This window comes from Coregonus lavaretus, assembly GCF_964263955.1.
Source record: "Coregonus lavaretus genome assembly, chromosome: 4".
In the NCBI taxonomy this organism is placed as follows: Eukaryota; Metazoa; Chordata; class Actinopteri; order Salmoniformes; family Salmonidae; genus Coregonus; species Coregonus lavaretus.
Genome location: NC_139991.1, coordinates 74807836 through 74830953, shown reverse-complemented (window position 1 = coordinate 74830953; position 23118 = coordinate 74807836). Strand labels below are relative to the sequence as shown.

The 23118-nt window shown below is 48.9% G+C and overlaps 1 protein-coding gene across 1 annotated transcript in view; it reads right to left on the bottom strand.

The window, feature by feature from the left end:
* Positions 1-23118, bottom strand: part of fbn2a (fibrillin 2a) — a gene marked incomplete at both ends in the record, with an annotated part of 247780 nt that overhangs the window by 131218 nt on the left and 93444 nt on the right. Inside the window, 7 exons of the mRNA XM_084159776.1 lie at positions 3859-3984; positions 4083-4136; positions 6347-6499; positions 12581-12703; positions 13284-13406; positions 13883-14008; positions 18959-19078. Of these exons, the coding sequence (XP_084015902.1) occupies positions 3859-3984; positions 4083-4136; positions 6347-6499; positions 12581-12703; positions 13284-13406; positions 13883-14008; positions 18959-19078 (825 nt within the window). The remainder of the gene's footprint in view (positions 1-3858; positions 3985-4082; positions 4137-6346; positions 6500-12580; positions 12704-13283; positions 13407-13882; positions 14009-18958; positions 19079-23118) is intronic.

The following is a 23118-nucleotide window of genomic DNA, read 5'->3' as shown; positions in this document are numbered from 1 at the left end:
CCAAGAGGAGATGGGGATATATCACATATAATGATTAGGGGGAACCTGCGATTCAACGTCTTACCTTGCCAAATGAAAGGTAAAACTGTTATGTCGAAAACTGGTATGGCAGTCTATCAGTCAAGTTGTCTCATTCTGTGTTTCAGTGCTGTTAAAGTTACGATGTAAATAAGTCCCCTATTTGGAATAAACACTTGCTACCTACAGTGCATGATTATTTTGCTTCCATTAGGAGAATTTCATTATAAGAACTTGTGTGCTTTCAAGTGCAATTTTAGAAAACCAAATTGCTTACGTTTGTGTTATTCTTTAAGGTGAATGAGTTTACACTGGCTGTGAGTTTACAGTGGCTGAGTTTACAGTGGCTGAGTTTACAGTGGCTGAGTTTACAGTGGCTGAGTTTACAGTGGCTGAGTTTACAGTGCCTGAAAAGCCCGTTCCAAGTCTGGTCCTTTCTCCCTCTCTCCGTCCCTCTTTCCCTCTCTCCCTCCCTCCGTCCCGCTTTCCCTCTCTCCCTCCCTCTGACCCTCTTTCCCTCTCTCCCTCCCTCCGTCCCTCTCTCCCTCCCTCTTTCCCTCTCTCCCTCCCTCCGTCCCGCTTTCCCTCTCTCCCTCCCCCGTCCCTCTCCCTCTCTCCCTCCCCCGTCCCTCTCCCTCTCTCCCTCCCCCGTCCCTCTCCCTCTCTCCCTCCCTCCGTCCCTCTTTCCCTCTCTCCCTCCCTCCCTCCCTCCCTCCCTCTCTCCCTCCCTCTTTCCCTCTCTCCCTCCCTCCCTCCCTCTCTCCCTCCCTCCCTCTTTCCCTCTCTCCCTCCCTCTTTCCCTCTCTCCCTCCCTCTTTCCCTCTCTCCCTCTCTCCCTCCCTCTTTCCCTCTCTCCCTCCCTCCGTCCCGCTTTCCCTCTCTCCCTCCCTCCGTCCCGCTTTCCCTCTCTCCCTCCCCCGTCCCTCTCCCCCTCCCTCCATCCCTCTTTCCCTCCCTCCATCCCGCTTTCCCTCTCTCCCTCCCTCCCTCTTTCCCTCTCTCCCTCCCTCCGTCCTGCTTTCCCTCTCTCCCTCCCCCGTCCCTCTTCCTCTCTCCCTCCCTCCGTCCCTCTTTCCCTCCCTCCGTCCTGCTTTCCCTCTCTCCCTCCCTCCCTCTTTCCCTCTCTCCCGCCCTCCGTCCCTCTTTCCCTCTCTCCCTCCCTCTATCCCTCTCTCCCTCCCCCCGTCCCTCTTCCTCTCTCTCCCTCCCTCTATCCCTCTCTCCCTCCCCCCGTCCCTCTCCCTCTCTCCCTCCCTCCGTCCCTCTTTCCCTCTCTCCCTCCCTCCATCCCTCTCTCCCTCCCTCCGTCCCTCTCTCCCTCCCTCCGTTCCTCTTTCCCTCTCTCCCTCCCTCCGTCAATCGGTCCACAGGTCTTTCGGCAGTGCAACACATCTTCTTTAAAGTGTTCTCTCTTCCTGTCTCTTTCCCTGCCAGCTACACACCATGATGTCATTTCAATAGAGAAAGGCGATTTGTCTCAGAGGTGAAATGTAGCGCAACTGAATTGGGGGAAAGAACAGATGATTAATAGTGGGGATTCTGGTTCCGCCATGTTAAGAATACGTCCCAAATGGCACCCTATTCCCTACGGGCCCTGGTCAAAAGTAGTGCACTACGAAGGGAATAGGGTGCCACTTGGGAAGCAGCCTAAGTCGGTCTATAATTAACTAAATGTTTTGACTACAGTAAGGGAAATGGGGATCACATTTTCCTAGGCGGCGGGGGAATTGTAGCACCTGTGTTTCTCTCACTACCGTTAGGAACAACAACTGCGGTTTGTGTTTCTCTATGCTTCGTTTGAATCCTTGCATCGGCATACGAAATGAGAATAAGTCCTTTTGAATTGGGCTACTATTACTGTTGGTGGTGTAGTAACTAGGAAGCATAGCAAGTTATAGCGTTCCAACCACCAGAAGGCAATTTGAGAACTTTGCACGTCTTGTAAGAATGCTAAGAATAGTCAAGCATCCAAAGGGGTAGAAAAGGTAATATTGTTCTGACTAAAATATAAATAAATATGCCATTTAGCAGACGCTTTTATTCCAAAGCGATTTACAGTCATGTGCGCATACATTTTTACGTATGGGTGGTCCCGGGGATCGAACCCACTACCCTGACGTTACAAGCGCCGCGCTCTACCAATTGACCACTTCGCTTAGTGTTTGGTAACACTTCCTATGAATACCCTCTTCACAGGTCATTAAAGCCTTTGTTTTGCTGTGATCATGTGACATAGCAAGATATTATTCTGTGTTTTAAGCTTTATCCAGAAATGAGAATCACACCAAAAATGAAAGCAATTGTCTGAAGACGGTGCTGGACTTTCTGCCATAAAAAGAAAAGTTTGATGAAAAAGCTTGAAATAAAAAGGTACAAATCCAGGTCATGTGACATGATTAAGAAAACACAGGGCCCTGCTATGCATAATACATTTTATAATGCATGAAATGGGTGCTAATAGCTACCCATAAGGTTAGGCTAAAAAAAATAGTTAAATGGGCCTGCCTACTCTGAAAATGTGCGGTTTGGTGGGTGAAGCTCCCAGGTTTGATCTCCTTCTCTTCCTCATCTCAGTTGTTTGAATCTAATATGAATCTAATATAACCAACAATGCAGTTGTGTTTGATTAGTTCAACAATCAGCAACTAGACAACAATTTTTTTTCCTAAGAGAAAAAGGTCTGAAAGGCTTAGAAATCTCTTTCTCTGAGCAATTGTATTAGTATAAAAAGAATAGAATTGTAATTTGTTTTGCATACAATATAGCTCAGTATTTGTATGATTTATTTGATTCAATCTTCTTATCAAGGGTGCCAATAATTTGGACCTGCCTGTAAATCTCAGGAGTGACACCTTTTTTCGGAGTTTACTGTTGTGTTGATGCTGTATGGTTGGTGTCTATGACTCCAACATCAAACAGTTAGTCCACAAAGGATATAACGTCCCATACAAAAACAGAGGCTAGCGAAACTCAGGACAAAGCGTTGGAAGCCATGTTGCTCAGCATGAAAATCAGATCATCTTGAACTGAGGCAGAGCTTTCATTCCACGGGGAGATGTACACGTTCAGCAGAGAATGACTGGGTGTCAGATGGACAACGGGAAACCCACCATGATCACGACTGGACGCTTTCAATGGTATGTTTACAGATGGGATGATAACAACATGACTGAAGACTATTTAGCTGGAAACCAACTGTCTGTCACCATACGACGATGAATATCCTATGGATGGGATGGAATGGATTGGAATAGAATGGGTATTGCAAGCCATTTTGTGAATGTTTACCATTTACATACAAACACTAAGGATGTACCTGGAGAGAGAGGGAAACGATGTGTCTCCCAGAATAAAAGCAGTTTATGGAGGGGGCCCAGGTGAACTACCACAGCCTGACTCTGCTGAGAGACGGACAGCCGGTGGCAGAACAGGGGGGGGGGGGGCAGCTGCTGCCAAATGGAGACGTAACCTACCAGCTGAAAGAGAGACACCACTACACCTGCACTGCCTTTCAGCTCAGCCTGGATAACGAGCTGTATGTCAGTTGGGTAATGGAGGAAGCACTTTGAACTGAGCCTGGCATAGACATAGACCTAGTTAGCCTGTGTGCTCTTCTGGCTATGGAAGCAATCCTTTAAGTTGTAGTGGAGGGTAAAAACACTGTTTTTTTTTGGTGTATTTTTAAATTATAGGGAGCGTTACTTTGCTCACCGCGAACAGCGTTTAGCAATTTTCTATCACTACATCACAGGTCATGACATCTCATGTGCACTGAAGGTCAAGTTACAAGATAGTGTCATTTTGCAGTGTCAGAAACGGAAGCAGCCTTTCTCCACTCACCCACACACGTCTTGCCCGTGTCGTCGGACTCGTAGCCAGTATTACAGATGCAGCGGAAACGACCTCTTAGGTTCTCACACACTCCATTGGGACAGATCTCAGGGTCCAGTGCACACTCATTAATGTCTGGCCAAGGGAGAGAACAGAGGGACACAACGGAGAGGGTTCATTTTTAATGTCACACAACACACCGATGAAAACCCCAAAGTTGCATAGCACATTACCTGTGCCGTCCACAGAGAAGCCTGTTCCACTTCCACACAGAGCCTGGAACTCAGCTGTAAGACAAAACAGAAATGGTGGTCTGGGTTAAAGTTCTAGAGACTGAGATTAAGGGTTGGGGTTACTGCTTTAAATACAGGAATTAATACAAAGTTATGAGTGTTACCTAAAACAATGCACTGTTGCAACCCAGTGACTATGGTTGCACCAAACAACCTCAATTACCAAGGATCCTTGTGTGTGAGAACACAACATTTTATGGTCAGAAAAATACATCTGTTGGAGCCCTGTACCAGAGAACCCTATCAAGGAGAATAAATAAGAAACACAATTCCACTTCCTGTGCAAGTCTAGTGACCAATCCCTGTTAGCCTGGCTGATGCCTTTTCCCCTTCTGATAACCAGGTGGCGAATCGCATCTCTGCATGTCTGGCAGACATATCAGTGTGGATGTCGGATCACCACCTTAAGCTGAACCTCGGCAAGACGGAGCTGCTCTTCCTCCCGGGGAAGGACTGCCCGCTCCATGATCTCGCCATCACGGTTGACAACTCCATTGTGTCCTCCTCCCAGAGTGCAAAGAACCTTGGCGTGAACCTGGACAACACCCTGTCGTTCTCCGCTAACATCAAAGCGGTGACCCGATCCTGCAGGTTCATGCTCTACAACATTCGCAGAGTACGACCCTACCTTACACAGAAAGCGGCACAGGTCCTAATCCAGGCACTTGTCATCTCCCGTCTGGATTACTGCAACTCGCTGTTGGCTGGGCTCCCTGCCTGTGCCATTAAACCCTTACAAATTATCCAGAACGCCGCAGCCCGTCTGGTGTTCGACCTTCCCAAGTTCTCTCATGTCACCCCGCTCCTCCGCACACTCCACTGGCTTCCAGTTGAGGCTCGCATCTACTACAAAACCATGGTGCTTGCCTACGGAGCTGTGAGGGGAACGGCACCTCCTTACCTTCAGGCTCTGATCAGACCCTACACCCAAACGAGGGCACTACGTTCATCCACCTCTGGCCTGCTAGCTCCCCTACCTCTACGAAAGCACAGTTCCCGCTCAGCCCAGTCAAAGCTATTTGCTGCTCTGGCACCCCAATGGTGGAACAAGCTCCCCCAAGATGCCAGGACAGCGGAGTCACTGACCACCTTCCGGAGACACTTGAAACCCTACCTCTTTGTCCCACTGGCTATCATAAGTTGAATGCACCAATTTGTAAGACGCTCTGGATAAGAGCATCTGCTAAATGATGTAAATGATGCGACCCACGTGTCTCAGCGCAGGGAGAGCTGTGACCACACTGGTCTGGAAAGGAGGCCGTGAACGCAATATTTGCTCAGAAACGGGTTTGATTGGTTCTCTCAAATGATTTTTTCCCCCCTCAGCGGTCGAGACCTCTCATTGTTTGGATTTGAAAATCCAACCGTTGTAATGGAAGGGGGAGGCGCTCGCTTTGGGGCTGTGTGTGGCTGTGCCCGTGGGTGTTTGATTGAGACAGACCGTAAGAGCACAGCCCCTTTCATTATCAACGCATTGTGCCGACAACATTTTTTATATTTAACAATGCAAGTCAGTTAAGAACAAATTCTTATTTACAATGACGGCCTACACCGGCCAAACCCGGACGACGCTGGGCCAATTGTGCGCCGCCCTATGGGACTCCCAATCACGGCCGGTTGTGATACAGCCTGGAATCGAACCAGGGGGTCTGTAGTGACGCCTCAAACACTGAAATGCAGTGCCTTAGACCGCTGCGCCACTCGGGAGCCCCAACATCACAGAGCCAATCCAGACTCTGAAGTCAGGAGGACTTTGAGAGTTAGGTATTAGCCAGACTAAATCCCTGTAGCTTTCCAGAAATTCTTCAGGCAAAGAAAACTGTTGTTTTTGCCTTACCAGAAATTGGTGTTTGCTCGTCGATCTCAAATACCTTTTGTTTGAAGGCTTAAAAAGTAACCTTTTTGAGTAAACAGGTAATCAATTAAGAAGAGTAGGTTTGCTGAGGACAATGTGTACATACTGTATGTAATGTGAGCTATATTTTATGTCAGTGTAATGGAAGCACAAAAATAATATATCCCCCACACAGCATTGGTCCTCTCAAAGTGACTCTATTAGCTAACTGTTCACTCCATTGTCTACAAGTGAGTCAATGGTCTACAAACAGTATCTAAAGACGTTCAGATAAAACAACGGTTATGCAGGATTCTTGTCTCGATTGATATTCTCACAGTTTGTATGTGCGTCATCATGTGTACTGTACCTGAGTTCTTGGCTGGGCAAGACGCACAGGGTTCTCCAAAGCCGTAATCAGTGTTGGCACAGCAGCACTCCGACTTGGTGACGGCTCCCTGGAAGGGCCGTACACACACACCCTTCTTTATGGCACCGTAGCAGGTGCTGCGCACGTGTGTGTCTGGAGGAAGGAAACACACAGAGACACTGGATGTGACAACGGATTAATACAACAGTACTTTACAGGCTGTACAAAGTGAAAGTACTGTTTCATCAGTCGTGTGAAAACATTGGCGGTGATTGCCGAGGATATCCGCTTTCCGCCATTTTGGCTTTTTGCTCAAAGCCTACGAGGAGGAATAAAGAAACGTAGCTATTTTGTCCCCCTCGTGTCCCCCTCAGTGTCCCCCTCAGTGTCCCCCTCAGTGTCCCCCTCAGTGTCCCCCTCTCGCTGTTCTTCGTCATTTCCTGAAGAGTGAGGCATAATCGATTTCCTGAAATAAGCCCCAGTAGACAGATTATGTGGCTAGTTGTGAATTTCCACTGTTTTCTGACTCACGGTGAGCAATAAGGGGCTGAGTCCCAAATAGCACCCTATTCCCTATATAGTGCACTACTTTAGACCAGAGCCCTATGACACCCTGGTCAAAACTGTCACGGTTTCGGCCGAGGCTGCCTCTCTCCCTTGTTCGGGCAGGCTTCGGCGTTCGTCGTCTCCGGAATTCTAGCTGCCACCGATTGATGTTTCATGTTCGTTTGCTTTTGTCTGTTTGTTTCTACACCTGTTTCTGTTTTGTAGTAATTAGTGTCCTATAAGTTTCTCGTTGTGTTTGTCTTGTGTTGTGTGTGATTGTTACCGTCAGTCTGTGTATTGCTCGGTTGAGCGTTATTTTCTCCACTGTTTGCTGGAGCGTTCGTTGCACTTGTGTGTGCACTTATTTCATCCTGACGCACCTGTTTGTGCGCATTGTCTTTTCGCCTTCGTGCGTATTTTGCTGTCAGGCTTATTTTGTCCTGTTGCCTGTGTTTAGGCAGGAATACAGCTTTTTGGAATTCAGTCTGCTTCCTGCGTTTGATTCCTACACCACACCTACAACACAACCTGACAGAATCACACACCTTACAGTATGGAATCAGCAGGAGCCGAAGCAGCACATTCAAGACTGGAAACCCAGGTTCGGGAACAGCAAGAGCAGCTCCTGCAGATGGGGGCCGCCCTGCAGGAGGTGATGACCACCCTCCGAGGCTGGGGTCCGCCTCCACCGCCAGCCGCCCTGCCAGCACCATCGGCCAGCCCACCCAGTCCAGCGCCGGAACCTCGCGGAGTCCGACTATCTCTCCCGAGGTCCTACGACGGGACCGCAGCTGGGTGTCAGGGATTCCTGCTCCAGGTAGAGCTGTACCTGGCCACAGTACATCCGGCACCTTCCGGGCATGAGAGCGTGTCCGCCCTGATCTCCTGCCTGGCCGGTAAAGCGTTGGAGTGGGCCAACGCGGAGTGGAGGAAGATCGACGCCACGACTATTACATACACCGAGTTCTCCCGCCGCTTTAGGGCGGTGTTCGACCATCCCCCGGAGGGGAAAGCGGCGGGGGAGCGTCTGGTCTTCCTCAGGCAGGGGAGGAGGAGTGCCCAGGAATTCGCACTCGAATTCCGTACTCTAGCGGCAGATGCAGGGTGGAATGAGCGGGCCCTCATCGATCTATACCGATGTAGCCTCAGAGAGGACGTCCGTCGGGAGCTGGCCTGTCGGGACACCAGTCTCACTTTCGACCAGCTGGTTGACATGTCAATCAGGTTAGATAACCTATTGGCTACCCGCGGACGTCCTGAGGGGGGTCCGTCCATTCCATCCTCCAGCGCATCCGAGCCGTGTCCTATGGAGCTCGGGGGCGCTGGCGCTAGAGATAGGAGGAGTCGGCAGACTAGGGGGTCCATCCACTGCACCAACTGTGGTCGGGGAGGACACACCGCGGCTAGGTGCTGGGGATGGCCTCCTAGGGGAGATGACGACAGGTCCCGCACTGGGGATTCCTTCCAGGTGAGTAGGCGCCCCACTCACCCAGAGCTCTCTGTTGCCCATTTCTGTATGCCTGTATGTTTTCCACAGGTAGCACCTCATGCCCAGCATAAGGCGCTGGTAGATTCAGGCGCAGCTGGGAATTTTATTGATAAAAAGTTTTGTTTAGCGTTAGGGATTCCCCTCATTCCTGTTGATGTTCCTTTTCCCGTTCACGCCCTAGATAGTCGTCCGTTGGGTACGGGCTTGATCAGGGAGGTCACGGCGCCACTTAGGATGTGTGCGCAGGGGGATCATCAGGAGATGATTCAGCTGTTCCTGATTGACTCTCCTGCGTATCCGGTGGTGCTGGGCATGCCCTGGTTGAGTACCCATAACCCAGTGATTTCGTGGCAGGAGAGGGCTCTGATGGAGTGGTCTGCTCAGTGTGTGGGTAGATGTTTGGGCGTTTCCGTAGGGGCTACCTCGGTGGAGAGTCCAAACCAGGTGCCCGCATTGCACATTCCACCTGAGTATGGGGATTTGGCTATCGCGTTTAGTAAGGCGAGGGCGACGCGGTTGCCACCCCATAGGCAGGGGGATTGTGCGATAAACCTTCAGGCAGGAGCTGCGCTCCCACGGAGTCATGTGTATCCTCTGTCTCAGGAAGATAAAAAAAGCTATGGAGATTTACAAAGACGAATCGCTGAGACAAGGATACATACGGCCGTCCACTTCCCCCGCGTCCTCGAGTTTCTTTTTCGTGAAGAAGAAGGATGGTGGGTTGCGTCCGTGCATCGATTACCGTGGTCTCAATCAGATTACGGTGAAGTATAGTTATCCACTCCCGCTGATTGCGACCATGACTGAGTCGTTGCATGGGGCGCGTTTCTTCACGAAATTAGATCTCAGGAGCGCGTACAACTTGGTGCGCATCAAGAAGGATGATGAATGGAAAACAGCCTTTAGTACCACCTCGGGCCATTACGAGTATCTAGTCATGCCATACGGGTTGATGAATGCTCCGTCGGTCTTCCAATCATTTGTGGATGAGATCTTCAGGGACATGCAGGGACAGGGAGTCGTTGTGTACATAGATGACATTCTCGTGTACTCACCTACCCGTGTCGAGCATGTGGCCCTGGTGCGCAGAGTGTTGCGGAGGCTGGTGGAGCACGACCTGTATGTGAAGGCAGAGAAGTGTCTGTTTTTCCAGGAGTCTATCTCCTTTTTGGGGTATCAGTTGTCAGCGTCAGGGGTGAAGATGGAGGTAGACCGAGCGTCGGCCGTGCGTAATTGGCAAACACCAACCACTGTGAAAGAGGTGCAGCAGTTTTTGGGGTTTGCGAATTACTACCGGAGGTTTATCCGGGGTTTTGGGCAAGTGGCAGCTCCCATCACGTCTCTCTTGAAGGGGGGTCCGGTGCGTCTGCAGTGGTCAGTCGAGGCGGACAGGGCGTTTGGGAGGCTGAAGGACCTGTTTACCTCGGCTCCGGTGCTGGCGCATCCGGATCCCTCTTTACCATTTCAGGTAGAGGTGGACGCGTCTGAGGCCGGTATTGGCGCCGTGCTTTCACAACGGTCAGGCGCGCCACCTAAACTCCGCCCCTGTGCCTTCTATTCCAAGAAGCTCAGCCCGGCGGAGCGAAATTATGACATAGGGGACAGGGAGCTGTTAGCTGTGGTACAGGCCCTTAAGGTGTGGAGGCACTGGCTTGAGGGGGCTCAACACCCTTTCCTCATTTTGACGGACCACCGTAACCTGGAGTACATCCGGGCAGCGAGGAGGCTGAACCCTCGGCAGGCTAGATGGAGTATGTTTTTGACCCGTTTCTCTTTTAAGATCACCTACATCCCTGGGTCACAAAACGGGAAGGCAGATGCGCTGTCTCGGCTGTATGACGGGGAGGAGAGGTTCGTGGAGCCCACTCCCATACTGCCGGAGTCGTGTCTAGTGGCACCGGTGGTGTGGGAGCTCGATTCTGAGCTCGAGCGGGCATTACGCACCGACCCTAGTCCACCACAATGCCCGGAGGGTCGGAAGTATGTTCCGCTCGAGTGTCGGGATCGATTGATCTATTGGGCTCACACGTCACCCTCCTCTGGACACCCGGGTATCGGCCGGACAGTGCACTGTCTTAGTGCCAAATATTGGTGGCCCACGTTGGCCAGGGATGTGAGGGTTTATGTTTCCTCCTGCTCGGTGTGCGCCCAATGTAAGGCGCCTAGACATCTGCCTAGGGGTAAGTTACTGCCCCTGCCCGTTCCACAACGACCATGGTCCCACCTCTCGGTGGATTTTATAACTGACCTTCCCCTCTCTCAAGGGAATACTACCATCCTGGTCGTTGTGGACCGGTTCTCTAAGGCCTGTCGTTTGCTCCCCATGCCGGGTCTTCCTACTGCCCTGCAGACCGCCGAAGCTATATTCACCCATGTGTTCCGGCACTACGGGGTGCCCGAGGACATTGTGGCTGACCGAGGTCCCCAATTCACCTCCAGAGTCTGGAGAGCTTTTATGGAGCGGTTGGGGGTCTCGGTGAGCCTCACCTCGGGTTACCACCCGGAGAGTAATGGGCAGGTGGAACGCGTTAACCAGGATGTGGGTAGGTTTCTCAGAACGTACTGCCGGGATCGGCCGGAGGAGTGGGCAAGATATGTGCCCTGGGCCGAGATGGCACAGAACTCTCTCCGCCACTCCTCCACCCAACTAACCCCTTTTCAGTGTGTGTTGGGGTACCAGCCGGTTCTGGCACCATGGCATGAGAGCCAGATCGAGGCCCCCGCTGTGGATGAGTGGGTGCGGCGCTCGGAGGAGACGTGGGACGCTGCACACGTCCATCTGCAGCGTGCCATACGTCGACAGAAGACGAGCGCCGACCTACACCGCAGTGAGGGGCCAGTGTACGCACCTGGAGATCGAGTCTGGCTCTCTGCCAGAAACCTGCCCCTCCGCCTGCCCTGTCGGAAGCTGGGTCGGCGGTTTGTAGGGCCATTTAAAGTCCTGAGAAGGTTGAACGAGGTATGTTATAGATTACAGTTACCAGTTGAGTATAAGTGTATTAACCCCTCGTTCCATGTGTCCCTTCTCAGGCCGGTGGTAGCAGGCCCACTCCAAGAACATGAGATCTTGGAGACCCCCCCGCCCCCGTTGGACATCGAGGGGGTACCGGCGTACACCGTGAGATCCATCTTGGATTCTAGACGTCGGAGAGGGGGTCTTCAGTATCTAGTGGAGTGGGAGGGGTACGGTCCGGAGGAGCGGTGCTGGGTGCCGAGGAGAGACATCTTGGACCCGTCGCTCCTGACGGAATTCCATCGGGGGTATCCGACGCGCCCTGCGCCGCGGCCTCCGGGTCGTCCCCAAGGCCGGAGTCGGCGCGCGTCTGGAGCCGCGCGTCAAGGGGGGGGTACTGTCACGGTTTCGGCCGAGGCTGCCTCTCTCCCTTGTTCGGGCAGGCTTCGGCGTTCGTCGTCTCCGGAATTCTAGCTGCCACCGATTGATGTTTCATGTTCGTTTGCTTTTGTCTGTTTGTTTCTACACCTGTTTCTGTTTTGTAGTAATTAGTGTCCTATAAGTTTCTCGTTGTGTTTGTCTTGTGTTGTGTGTGATTGTTACCGTCAGTCTGTGTATTGCTCGGTTGAGCGTTATTTTCTCCACTGTTTGCTGGAGCGTTCGTTGCACTTGTGTGTGCACTTATTTCATCCTGACGCACCTGTTTGTGCGCATTGTCTTTTCGCCTTCGTGCGTATTTTGCTGTCAGGCTTATTTTGTCCTGTTGCCTGTGTTTAGGCAGGAATACAGCTTTTTGGAATTCAGTCTGCTTCCTGCGTTTGATTCCTACACCACACCTACAACACAACCTGACAAAAACTAGTGCACTATATAGGAAATAGGGTGCCATCTGGGACGCGGACAAGGTCTGCAGTAGAGGCGAGATCCGCCAATAAGCTAAATAAGAGCCCATAACTCTGGTTTCAGTCCAAATCTGAAACAGCTTGTGGACATCAGACTCACAGACAGTCTCTCTCTAATGTGGAGTGGAATTGGGCTCTAGGGCCCATTGTGTTTGTGTGGGTGTGTGTGTGTGTGTGTGTTTGTGTTTGTGTTTGTGTTTGTGTTTGTGTGTGTTTGTGTGTGTGTGTGTTTGCATGCGTACGTGCGTGTGTACATGTGTACGTGTGTGTGTGTGGGCATGTGTACATGCGCGCACACGTGTGTGTCAGTACATTTGTGTTTGTGATCACCCAGTCCTCCTTACCAACACAGAAGCGTCCGTCCGCCCCCACAGCCAGCCCTGCCAGGCACTCACACTTGAAGGAGCCCTCAGTGTTGATGCAGCGGCCGTTCATACACATGCCTGGAGTCTGACACTCATCAATATCTATCAGAGAGAGAGTCAGAGTTGGAGAGATTAAGAGTGCAAGAGAGAGAGAATCAGAGAGAGAAAGAGAGAGAAAGAGAGAGAGAGAAAGAGAGAGAGAGAGAAAGAGAGAGAGAAAGAGAGAGAGAAAGAGAGAGAGAGAGAGAGAGAAAGAGAGAGAGAGAGAGAGAAAGAGAGAGAGAGAGAAAGAGAGAGAGAAAGAGAGAGAGAATCAGAGCGAGAAAGAGAGAAAGAAAGAGAGAGAGAAATGCGGAGAGAGAAGTTATGTGGTTAACAAAAACACATTATAACTAGGCCTCTGGGGAGAGGTTCAATCTCTTGGTCTGCCTCCCAAATGGTACCCTGTTCCTCTATACAGTACACTACTTTTGAGCAGAGCCCTATAGGGTACCATTTGGAACGCACTCTTTGTCTGTCCCTGATCCAGACGCATGGCTAGCAGCTGGTGCTGTAGCATCACAGGAGGACTTCCAAATGGAACACAGATGAAGTGCTGGAATGTATTGGCCATAAGATATGAGCCAACCTGGTCCTGGAGCTGTAGTCAATGTCTGCCTAAGTGCTCTACTGTACTCTGTACCTGTGCAGTAGCGCCCACTGGAAGCCAGGGTGAAACCGGGTTTGCACACGCACTTGAAGCTACCGTCCTCGTTGATACACATGCCATTCAGACACATGTTGGTGGCAGCGCACTCGTCATGGTCTGTGGAGGGCAAAGGGTTAAAAAGGTCAGGGGGAGAGTCTGTCATGCCGGTGTTAAAGCCAAACTCACAACACCCAGACCCGTTAGTTGCCAAGCAGAGGGTAGTGGAATGCGACCCTATGGGGAAAAGGTGTATAGCATGCAGAGTGTGATTGATGTGGTGTGTGCATTGGCTTGCACAGCCACGTTCACTGGCGTAAAAAACAAGAGTAAAGTCATTGTCAACATCGATGGACAGCCATGAGCAAACTAGTCGGTTGTGGTTGGGAGAGAAACACAGAAAACTTATTAATAGGTATGTATGTTCATAATAGTCTATAATTAGTGGCTTGTCTTCATAATGTTAATTCATGAGATTATGGGTTTGACTAGGCTTGAATACTTACAGTACATAAAAAGGTGTTAAATCAAATCTAGGGAACAGTTATCACTCCAAGCAGGCGAAAGAAACGCAAAAAGCATTTGAAAGATCTTACCGACACAGTTCCTGCCGTCTGGGGTTAGCTGGAAGCCTGCGTTACAGATGCACTGGAAGCTGCCGTCCGTGTTGAGACAGCGGCCGTTCTTACACAGAACCCCGTTGTGCAGGCACTCGTCAATGTCTGGTGAGGAAAGTGGTGTTGTATTTGTGACTTGCTACCACTACACCACAACGCTGCACCAAATCCAATATAACGCCATTGCAATAGTATACTAACCCTGCCCCTAGACAGTTCCCCCTGGCCTAGACAGTTCCCCCTGACCTAGACAGTTCCCCCTGACCTAGACAGTTCCCTCTGGCCTAGACAGTTCCCCCTCGCCTAGATAGTTCCCCCTGGCAGTTCCCCCTGACCTATACAGTTCTCTCTGAACTAGACAGTTCCCCGGGTCTAGACAGTTCCCCCGGGTCTAGACAGTTCCCCCGGGTCTACACAGTTCCCCCTGGCCTACACAGTTCCCCCTGGCCTACACAGTTCCCCCTGGCCTAGACAGTTCCCTCTGGCCTAGACAGTTCCCCCTGGCCTAGACAGTTCCCCCTGGCCTAGACAGTTCCCCCTGGCCTAGACAGTTCCCCCTGGCAGTTCCCCCTGACCTAGACAGTTCCCCCGGGTCTACACAGTTCCCTCTGGCCTAGACAGTTCCCCCTGGCCTAGACAGTTCCCCCTGGCCTAGACAGTTCCGTCTGGGCTAGACAATTCCGTCTGACCTAGACAGTTCCCCCTGACCTAGACAGTTCCCTCTGGCCTAGACAGTTCCCTCTGGCCTAGACAGTTCCCCCTGGCCTAGGCAGTTCCCTCTGGCCTAGGCAGTTCCCTCTGGCCTAGGCAGTTCCCCCTGGCCTAGACAGATCCCCCTGGCCTAGACAGTTCCCCCTGATCTAGACAGTTCCCTCTGGGCTAGACCTAGACAGTTCCCCCTGGCCTAGACAGTTCCCTCTGACCTAGACAGTTCCCCCTGGCCTAGACAGTTCCCCCTGACCTAGACAGTTCCCCCTGGCCTAGACAGTTCCCCCTGGGCTAGACAGTTCCCCCTGGCCTAGACAGTTCCCCCTGGCCTAGACAGTTCCCCCGGGTCTACACAGTTCCCTCTGACCTAGACAGTTCCCCCTGGCTTAGATAGTTCCCTCTGACCTAGACAGTTCCCCCTGGTAGTTCCTTTTGGGCTAGACAGTTCCCCCTGGCCTAGACAGTTCCCTCTGGTCTACACAGTTCCCCCTGGCCTAGACAGTTCCCCCTGGCCTAGACAGTTCCCCCTGGCCTAGACAGTTCCCCCGGGTCTACACAGTTCCCTCTGGCCTAGACAGTTCCCCCTGGCCTAGATAGTTCCCTCTGACCTAGACAGTTCCCCCTGGTAGTTCCTTTTGGGCTAGACAGTTCCCCCTGGCCTAGACAGTTCCCCCGGGTCTACACAGTTCCCTCTGACCTAGACAGTTCCCCCTGGTAGTTCCTTTTGGGCTAGACAGTTCCCACTGGCAGTTCCCTCTGGCCTAGACAGTTCCCCCTGGCCTAGACAGTTCCCCCTGACCTAGACAGTTCCCCCTGGCCTAGACAGTTCCCCCTGGCCTAGACAGTTCCCCCTGGCCTAGACAGTTCCCCCTGGCCTAGACAGTTCCCCCTGACCTAGACAGTTCCCCCTGGCCTAGACAGTTCCCCCTGGCCTAGACAGTTCCCCCTGGCCTAGACAGTTCCCCCTGACCTAGACAGTTCCCCCTGGCCTAGACAGTTCCCCCGGGTCTACACGGTTCCCTCTGGCCCCTTGTCCATCTGAAAGCATTGTATTGGAGTGAGTAACGTTCCACCATAGAAATAGAATGACTACAATTACATTGGTGTAGTTGTTCCTAATTCTATGCGCTTCACCCAATGTTAAATGGCATAGCATGTCCATTTACAAGTCTGCTTGTATTTGTAACTATCTTTTAAACGTTAAATGACAATTCAGCATTCGGTGGATCAATGTCCCAGTAGTCAGGTAACAATATGAAAGCAAAAGGAAACAGCATATTTAGACTGTGAATATAAATCTTTAAGGTCCACTCCACTGTGAAGACAGACTCACAGACACAGGCCTGGCTGGTTAAGGGTTTATGCCACAGACTCCGGGACACATCTACGGTGATGGCATTGGTTCAACCTCTTTGAATAGAATATATATATACACTATCAGTAAAAAGTTTTAGAACACCTACTCATTCAAGGGTTTTTCTTTATTTTTACTTTTAAGATTCTTCAAATAGCCACCCTTTGCCTTGATGACAGCTTTGCACACTCTTGGCATTCTCTCAACCAGCGTCATGAGAAAGTCACCTGGAATGCATTTCAATTAACAGGTGTGCCATCTTAAAAGTTAATTTGTGGAATTTCTTTCCTTCTTAATGCGTTTGAGCCAATCAGTTGTGTTGTGACAAGGTAGGGAGGTATACAGACGATAGCACTATTTGGTAAAAAAACAAGTCCATATTATGGCAAGAACAGCTCAAATAAGCAAAGAGAAATGACAGTCCATCATTACTTTAAGACATGAAGGTCAGTCAATACGGAACATTTCAAGAACTTTGAAAGTTTCTTCAAGTGCAGTCGCAAAAACCATCAAGCGCTATGATGAAACTGGCTCTCATGAGGACCGTCACAGGAATAGAAGACCCAGAGTTACCTCTGCTGCAGAGGATAAGTTCATTAGAGTTACCAGCCTCAGAAATTGCAGCCCAAATAAATGCTTCACAGAGTTCAAGTAACAGACACATCTCAACATCAACTGTTCAGAGGAGACTGTGTGAATCAGGCCTTCATGGTCGAATTGCTGCAAAGAAACCAATACTAAAGGACACCAATAATAAGAAGAGACTGGCTTGGGCCAAGAAACACGAGCAATGGACATTAGACCAGTGGAAATTTGTCCTTTGGTCTGGAGCCCAAATTTGAGATTTCTGGTTCCAACCGCTGTGTCTTTGTGAGACGCGGTGTGGGTGAACGGATGATCTCCGCATGTATATTTCCCACCGTAAAGCATGTAGGAGGAGGTGTTATGGTGTGGGGGTGCTTTGCTGGTGACACTGTCTGTGATTTATTTAGAATTCAAGGCACACTTAACCAGCATGGCTACTACAGCATTCTGCAGCGATACGCCATCCCATCTGGTTTGGGCTTAGTGGGACTATCATTTGTTTTTGAACAGGACAATGACCCAACACACCTCCAGGCTGTGTACGGTCTATTTTACCAAGAAGGAGAGTGATGGAGTGCTGTATCAGATGACCTGGCCTCCAAAATCCCCCGGCCTCAAACAAATTGAGATGGTTTGGGATGAGTCGGACCGCAGAGTGAAGGAAAAGCAGTCAACAAGTGCTCAGCATATGTGGGAACTCCTTCAAGACTGTTGGAAAAGCATTCCAGTTGAAGCTGGTTGAGAGAATGCCAAGAGTGTGCAAAGCTGTCATCAAGGCAAAGGGTGGCTATTTGAAGAATCTCAAATATAAAATATATTTTGATTTGTTTAACACTTTTTTGGTTACTATATGATTCCATATGTGTGATTTCATAGTTTTGATGTCTTCACTATTATTCTACAATGTAGAAAATAGTAAAAATTAAGAAAAACCCTTGAATGAGTAGGTGTTCTAAAACTTTTGACCGGTAGTGTATATACAGCTCTGGAAAAAATTAAGAGACCACTGCAAATTTTTCTTAAATCAGCATCTCTACATGTATGACAGCCATTCCATTCCAGTGTCTGTTGAATTCCAACACAGGCACACCTCATTCTACTGAATTAGGTACTGATTAGGTGATCACCTGAACCAAATCTTATTTAAATGGGGAAAAGTATAAAAACCACTGCTGTGGTCATCACTATCCTCTTGCAATAGGACCAGCTGGATGGCAAAAACAGTGCTAATAGTACCTCACAAGTAATATTAATCAAAAAATAACTATTGACCATGCCAAAAGAGTTGAAAAGGAAAGATTTGAGTGAGGAAAAGGTTCAATTCTGGCTTTACTGGCAGAGGGATACAGTGAGCGTCAGGTTGCTTCCATCCTTAAAATGTCAAAGACGGCGGTTCATAAGAACAAGGTCAAGCAGCAGACATTGTGGACAACAAAGCTACAGACCGGCAGAGGGCGAAAACGACTCTCTACTGACCGGAATGACCGCCAACTCATTCAAATGTCACTCAACAACCGTAGGATGACATCAAGTGACCTACAAAAATAATGGCAAACGGCAGCTGGGGTGAAGTGCACGGCGAGGACGGTTCGAAACAGGCTCCTAGGGGCAGGGCTGAAGTGGTGCAAGGCTGGGCTTCAGCAAGGCTGGAATCGGGCAGATTTGTCTTTGTGAAGGACGCATGAATCAAGCCACGTACAAGGTTGTCCTGGAAGAAAACGTGCTTCCTTTTGCTCTGACATTGTTCCCCAACTCTGAGGATTGGTTTTTCCAGCAGGACAATGCGCCATGCCACACAGCCAGGTCAATGAAGGTGTGGATGGAGGACCACCAGATCAAGACCCTGTCATGGCCAGCCCAATCTCCAGACCTGAACCCCATTGAACATTTCTGGAATGTGATAAAGATGAAGATGGATGGTCACAAGCCATCAAACAAAGCCGAGCTGCTTGAATTTTTGCGCCAGGAGTGGCATAAAGTCACCCAACATCAATGTGAAAGACTGGTGGAGAGCATGCCAAGACGCATGAAAGCTGTGATTGAAAATCAGGGTTATTCCACCAAATATTGATTTCTGAACTCTTCCTAAGTTAAAACATTACTATTGTGTTGTTTAAAAATGAACATGAACTTATTTTCTTTGCATTATTCGAGGTCTGACAACACTGCATCTTTTTTTGTTATTTTGACCAGTTGTCATTTTCTGCAAATAAATGCTCTAAATGACAATATTTTAATTTGGAATTTGGGAGAAATGTTGTCAGTAGTTTATAGAATAAAACAAAAATGTTATTTTTACCCTAACACATACCTATAAATAGTAAAACCAGAAAAACTGATAATTTTGCAGTGGTCTCTTAATTTTTTCCGCAGCTGTATATACAGTATGTATGTTTAAATAGACTCACCGATGCAGGCCTGCTTCCCTGGAAACCTTTGGAACCCTGTGTGGCACTTGCAGTAGAAGGAACCGGCCGTGTTCACACAGTTCCCATTGGGGCACGGGTCAGAGGAACACTCGTCTTCATCTATTTATTATCAGGAATAGATTTATTAGAAATACAACCTATAATCATTATGAGTTCAGTTTTTAGATAAGCTACCCAGGAAAGGGTTAAAGTTACAGTGGGGAAAAAAAGTATTTAGTCAGCCACCAATTGTGCAAGTTCTCCCACTTAAAAAGATGAGAGAGGCCTGTAATTTTCATCATAAGTACACGTCAACTATGACAGACAAAATGAGAAAAGAAAATCCAGAAAATCACATTGTAGGATTTTTAATGAATTTATTAGCAAATTATGGTGGAAAATAAGTATTTGGTCAATAACAAAAGTTTCTCAATATTTTGTTATATACCCTTTGTTGGCAATGACACAGGTCAAACGTTTTCTGTAAGTCTTCACAAGGTTTTCACACACTGTTGCTGGTATTTTGGCCCATTCCTCCATGCAGATCTCCTCTAGAGCAGTGATGTTTTGGGGCTGTCGCTGGGCAACACGGACTTTCAACTCCCTCCAAATATTTTCTATGGGGTTGAGATCTGGAGACTGGCTAGGCCACTCCAGGACCTTGAAATGCTTCTTACGAAGCCACTCCTACGTTGCCCGGGCGGTGTGTTTGGGATCATTGTCATGCTGAAAGACCCAGCCACGTTTCATCTTCAATGCCCTTGCTGATGGAAGGAGGTTTTCACTCAAAATCTCACGATACATGGCCCCATTCATTCTTTCCTTTACACGGATCAGTCGTCCTGGTCCCTTTGCAGAAAAACAGCCCCAAAGCATGATGTTTCCACCCCCATGCTTCACAGTAGGTATGGTGTTCTTTGGATGCAACTCAGCATTCTTTGTCCTCCAAACACGACGAGTTGAGTTTTTACCAAAAAGTTATATTTTGGTTTCATCTGACCATATGACATTCTCCCAATCCTCTTCTGGATCATCCAAATGCACTCTAGCAAACTTCAGACGGGCCTGGACATGTACTGGCTTAAGCAGGGGGACACGTCTGGCATTGCAGGATTTGAATCCCTGGCGGCGTAGTGTGTTACTGATGGTAGGCTTTGTTACTTTGGTCGCAGCTCTCTGCAGGTCATTCACTAGGTCCCCCCGTGTGGTTCTGGGATTTTTGCTCACCGTTCTTGTGATAATTTTGACCCCACGGGGTGAGATCTTGCGTGGAGCCCCAGATCGAGGGAGATTATCAGTGGTCTTGTATGTCTTCCATTTCCTAATAATTGCACCCACAGTTGATTTCTTCAAACCAAGCTGCTTACCTATTGCAGATTCAGTCTTCCCAGCCTGGTGCAGGTCTACAATTTTGTTTCTGGTGTCCTTTGACAGCTCTTTGGTCTTGGCCATAGTGGAGTTTGGAGTGTGACTGTTTGAGGTTGTGTTCAGGTGTCTTTTATACTGATAACAAGTTCAAACAGGTGCCATTAATACAGGTACGAGTGGAGGACAGAGGAGCCTCTTAAAGAAGAAGTTACAGGTCTGTGAGAGCCAGAAATCTTGCTTGTTTGTAGGTGACCAAATACTTATTTTCCCCCATAATTTGCAAATAAATTCATCAAAAATCCTACAATGTGATTTTCTGGATTTTTTTCTTCTCAATTTGTCTGTCATAGTTGACGTGTACCTATGATGAAAATTACAGGCCTCTCTCATCTTTTTAAGTGGGAGAACTTGCACAATTGGTGGCTGACTAACTACTTTTTTCCCCCACTGTAGCTCATATACAACGTTCATGAGATTAGTAATTTGCTCATCTTAGATAATATTAATATAAAAGCAATTTCTGAGACTCACTTAGACAGCACCTTTGATGATACAGCAGTAGGAATACAAGGATATAACATCTATAGAAAAGACAGGAAAGTCTAAGGGGGAGGTGTTGCTGTATATATTCAGAGCCATATTCCTGTAAAGCTCAGAGAGGATCTCATGACAAATGAAGTAGAAGTGCTGTGGTTGCAGGTTCACCTGCCTCATCTGAAGCCTCTTCTTTTAGGTTGCTGCTATAGGCCACCAAGTGCTAACTGTCAGTATCTGGAGAATATGTGTGATGTTAGATAAGGTCTCTGATGCTAAACAGAGAAATGTATTTACTTGGTGACCTGAATATTGACTGGTTATCATCTAGCTGTCCTCTCAAGAGAAAGCTTCTTACTGTGACTAATGCCTGTAAGACAGGAAATTGATGAATCTCCAAAAGGTCAATCACCAGCTATCAGTAGCTCGCCAAACAATTCTGAAAGTACATGCAATTTTGGTGTGTACAACTGCAAACTGTCATAAACAAATCTCACAAATATCAAACCCCCTCATGCTCCCAGCTACTATTGAATCAACATTGACATTATCCCACCCCTGGTTAGCCACTATTGGCTTAAACAACCAAAACTAACACAATAACTGCCAATTAATTTCCAGAAATATTGCCCCTGTCTGTCTGTGTGGTGCGCGCGTTTGTCTATCACTCTGTGTGTGGTCAGTTGATATGATAACTGTCCTGTGGGTCGACAGAAATACTTTCCCCAAAACCTTCTCAGTTAAATGTTAACTGCAAAGTAGTCTTAACTGGCAGAAGTATATCAGGTCTAAGGCACTGCATCGCAGTGCTAGCTGTGCCACTAGAGATCCTGGTTTGAATCCAGGCTCTGTCGTAGCCGGCCGCGACCGGGAGACCCATGGGGCGGTGCACAATTGGCCCAGCGTCGTCCAGGGTAGGGGAGGGAATGGCCGGCAGGGATGTAGCTCAGTTGGTAGAGCATGGCGTTTGCAACGCCAGGGTTGTGGGTTCGATTCCCACGAGGGGCCAGTATGAAAAAAAAAAATGAAAAAAAAATGTAATATGGATAAGAGGGTCTGCAAAAAAAATAAAAAAGTATATCATTTGTATCTATTATCTGTTATTTGCAAACTTTACCATGAAATGAGCAGCAGCGATACAGAACCATCGCTAGACCAGCACATTAGACGGCACAACATTCCTCTCTCGACCAGCACATTAGACGGCACAACATTCCTCTCTCGACCAGCACATTAGACAGCACAACATTCCTCGCTAGACCAGTACATTAGACAGCACAACATTCCTCTCTCGACCAGCACATTAGACAGCACAACATTCCTCTCTCGACCAGCACATTAGACAGCACAACATTCCTCTCTCGACCAGCACAACATTCCTCGCTAGACCAGTACATTAGACAGCACAACATTCCTCTCTCGACCAGTACATTAGACAGCACAACATTCCTCTCTCGACCAGCACATTAGACAGCACAACATTCCTCTCTCGACCAGCACATTAGACAGCACAACATTCCTCTCTCGACAAGCACATTAGACAGCACAACATTCCTCGCTAGACCAGTACATTAGACAGCACAACATTCCTCTCTCGACCAGTACATTAGACAGCACAACATTCCTCTCTCGACCAGCACATTAGACAGCACAACATTCCTCTCTCGACCAGCACATTAGACAGCACAACATTCCTCTCTCGACCAGTACATTAGACAGCACAACATTCCTCTCTCGACCAGCACATTAGACAGTACAACATTCCTCTCTAGACCAGCACATTAGACAGCACAACATTCCTCTCTAGACCAGCACATTAGACAGCACAACATTCCTCTCTCGACCAGCACATTAGACGGCACAACATTCCTCTCTCGACTAGCACATTAGACAGCACAACATTCCTCTCTCGACCAGCACATTAGACAGCACAACATTCCTCTCTCGACCAGCACATTAGACAGCACAACATTCCTCTCTCGACCAGCACATTAGACAGCACAACATTCCTCTCTCGACCAGCACATTAGACAGCACAACATTCCTCGCTAGACCAGTACATTAGACAGCACAACATTCCTCTCTCGACCAGTACATTAGACAGCACAACATTCCTCTCTCGACCAGCACATTAGACAGCACAACATTCCTCTCTAGACCAGCACATTAGACAGCACAACATTCCTCTCTCGACCAGCACATTAGACAGCACAACATTCCTCTCTAGACCAGCACATTAGACAGCACAACATTCCTCT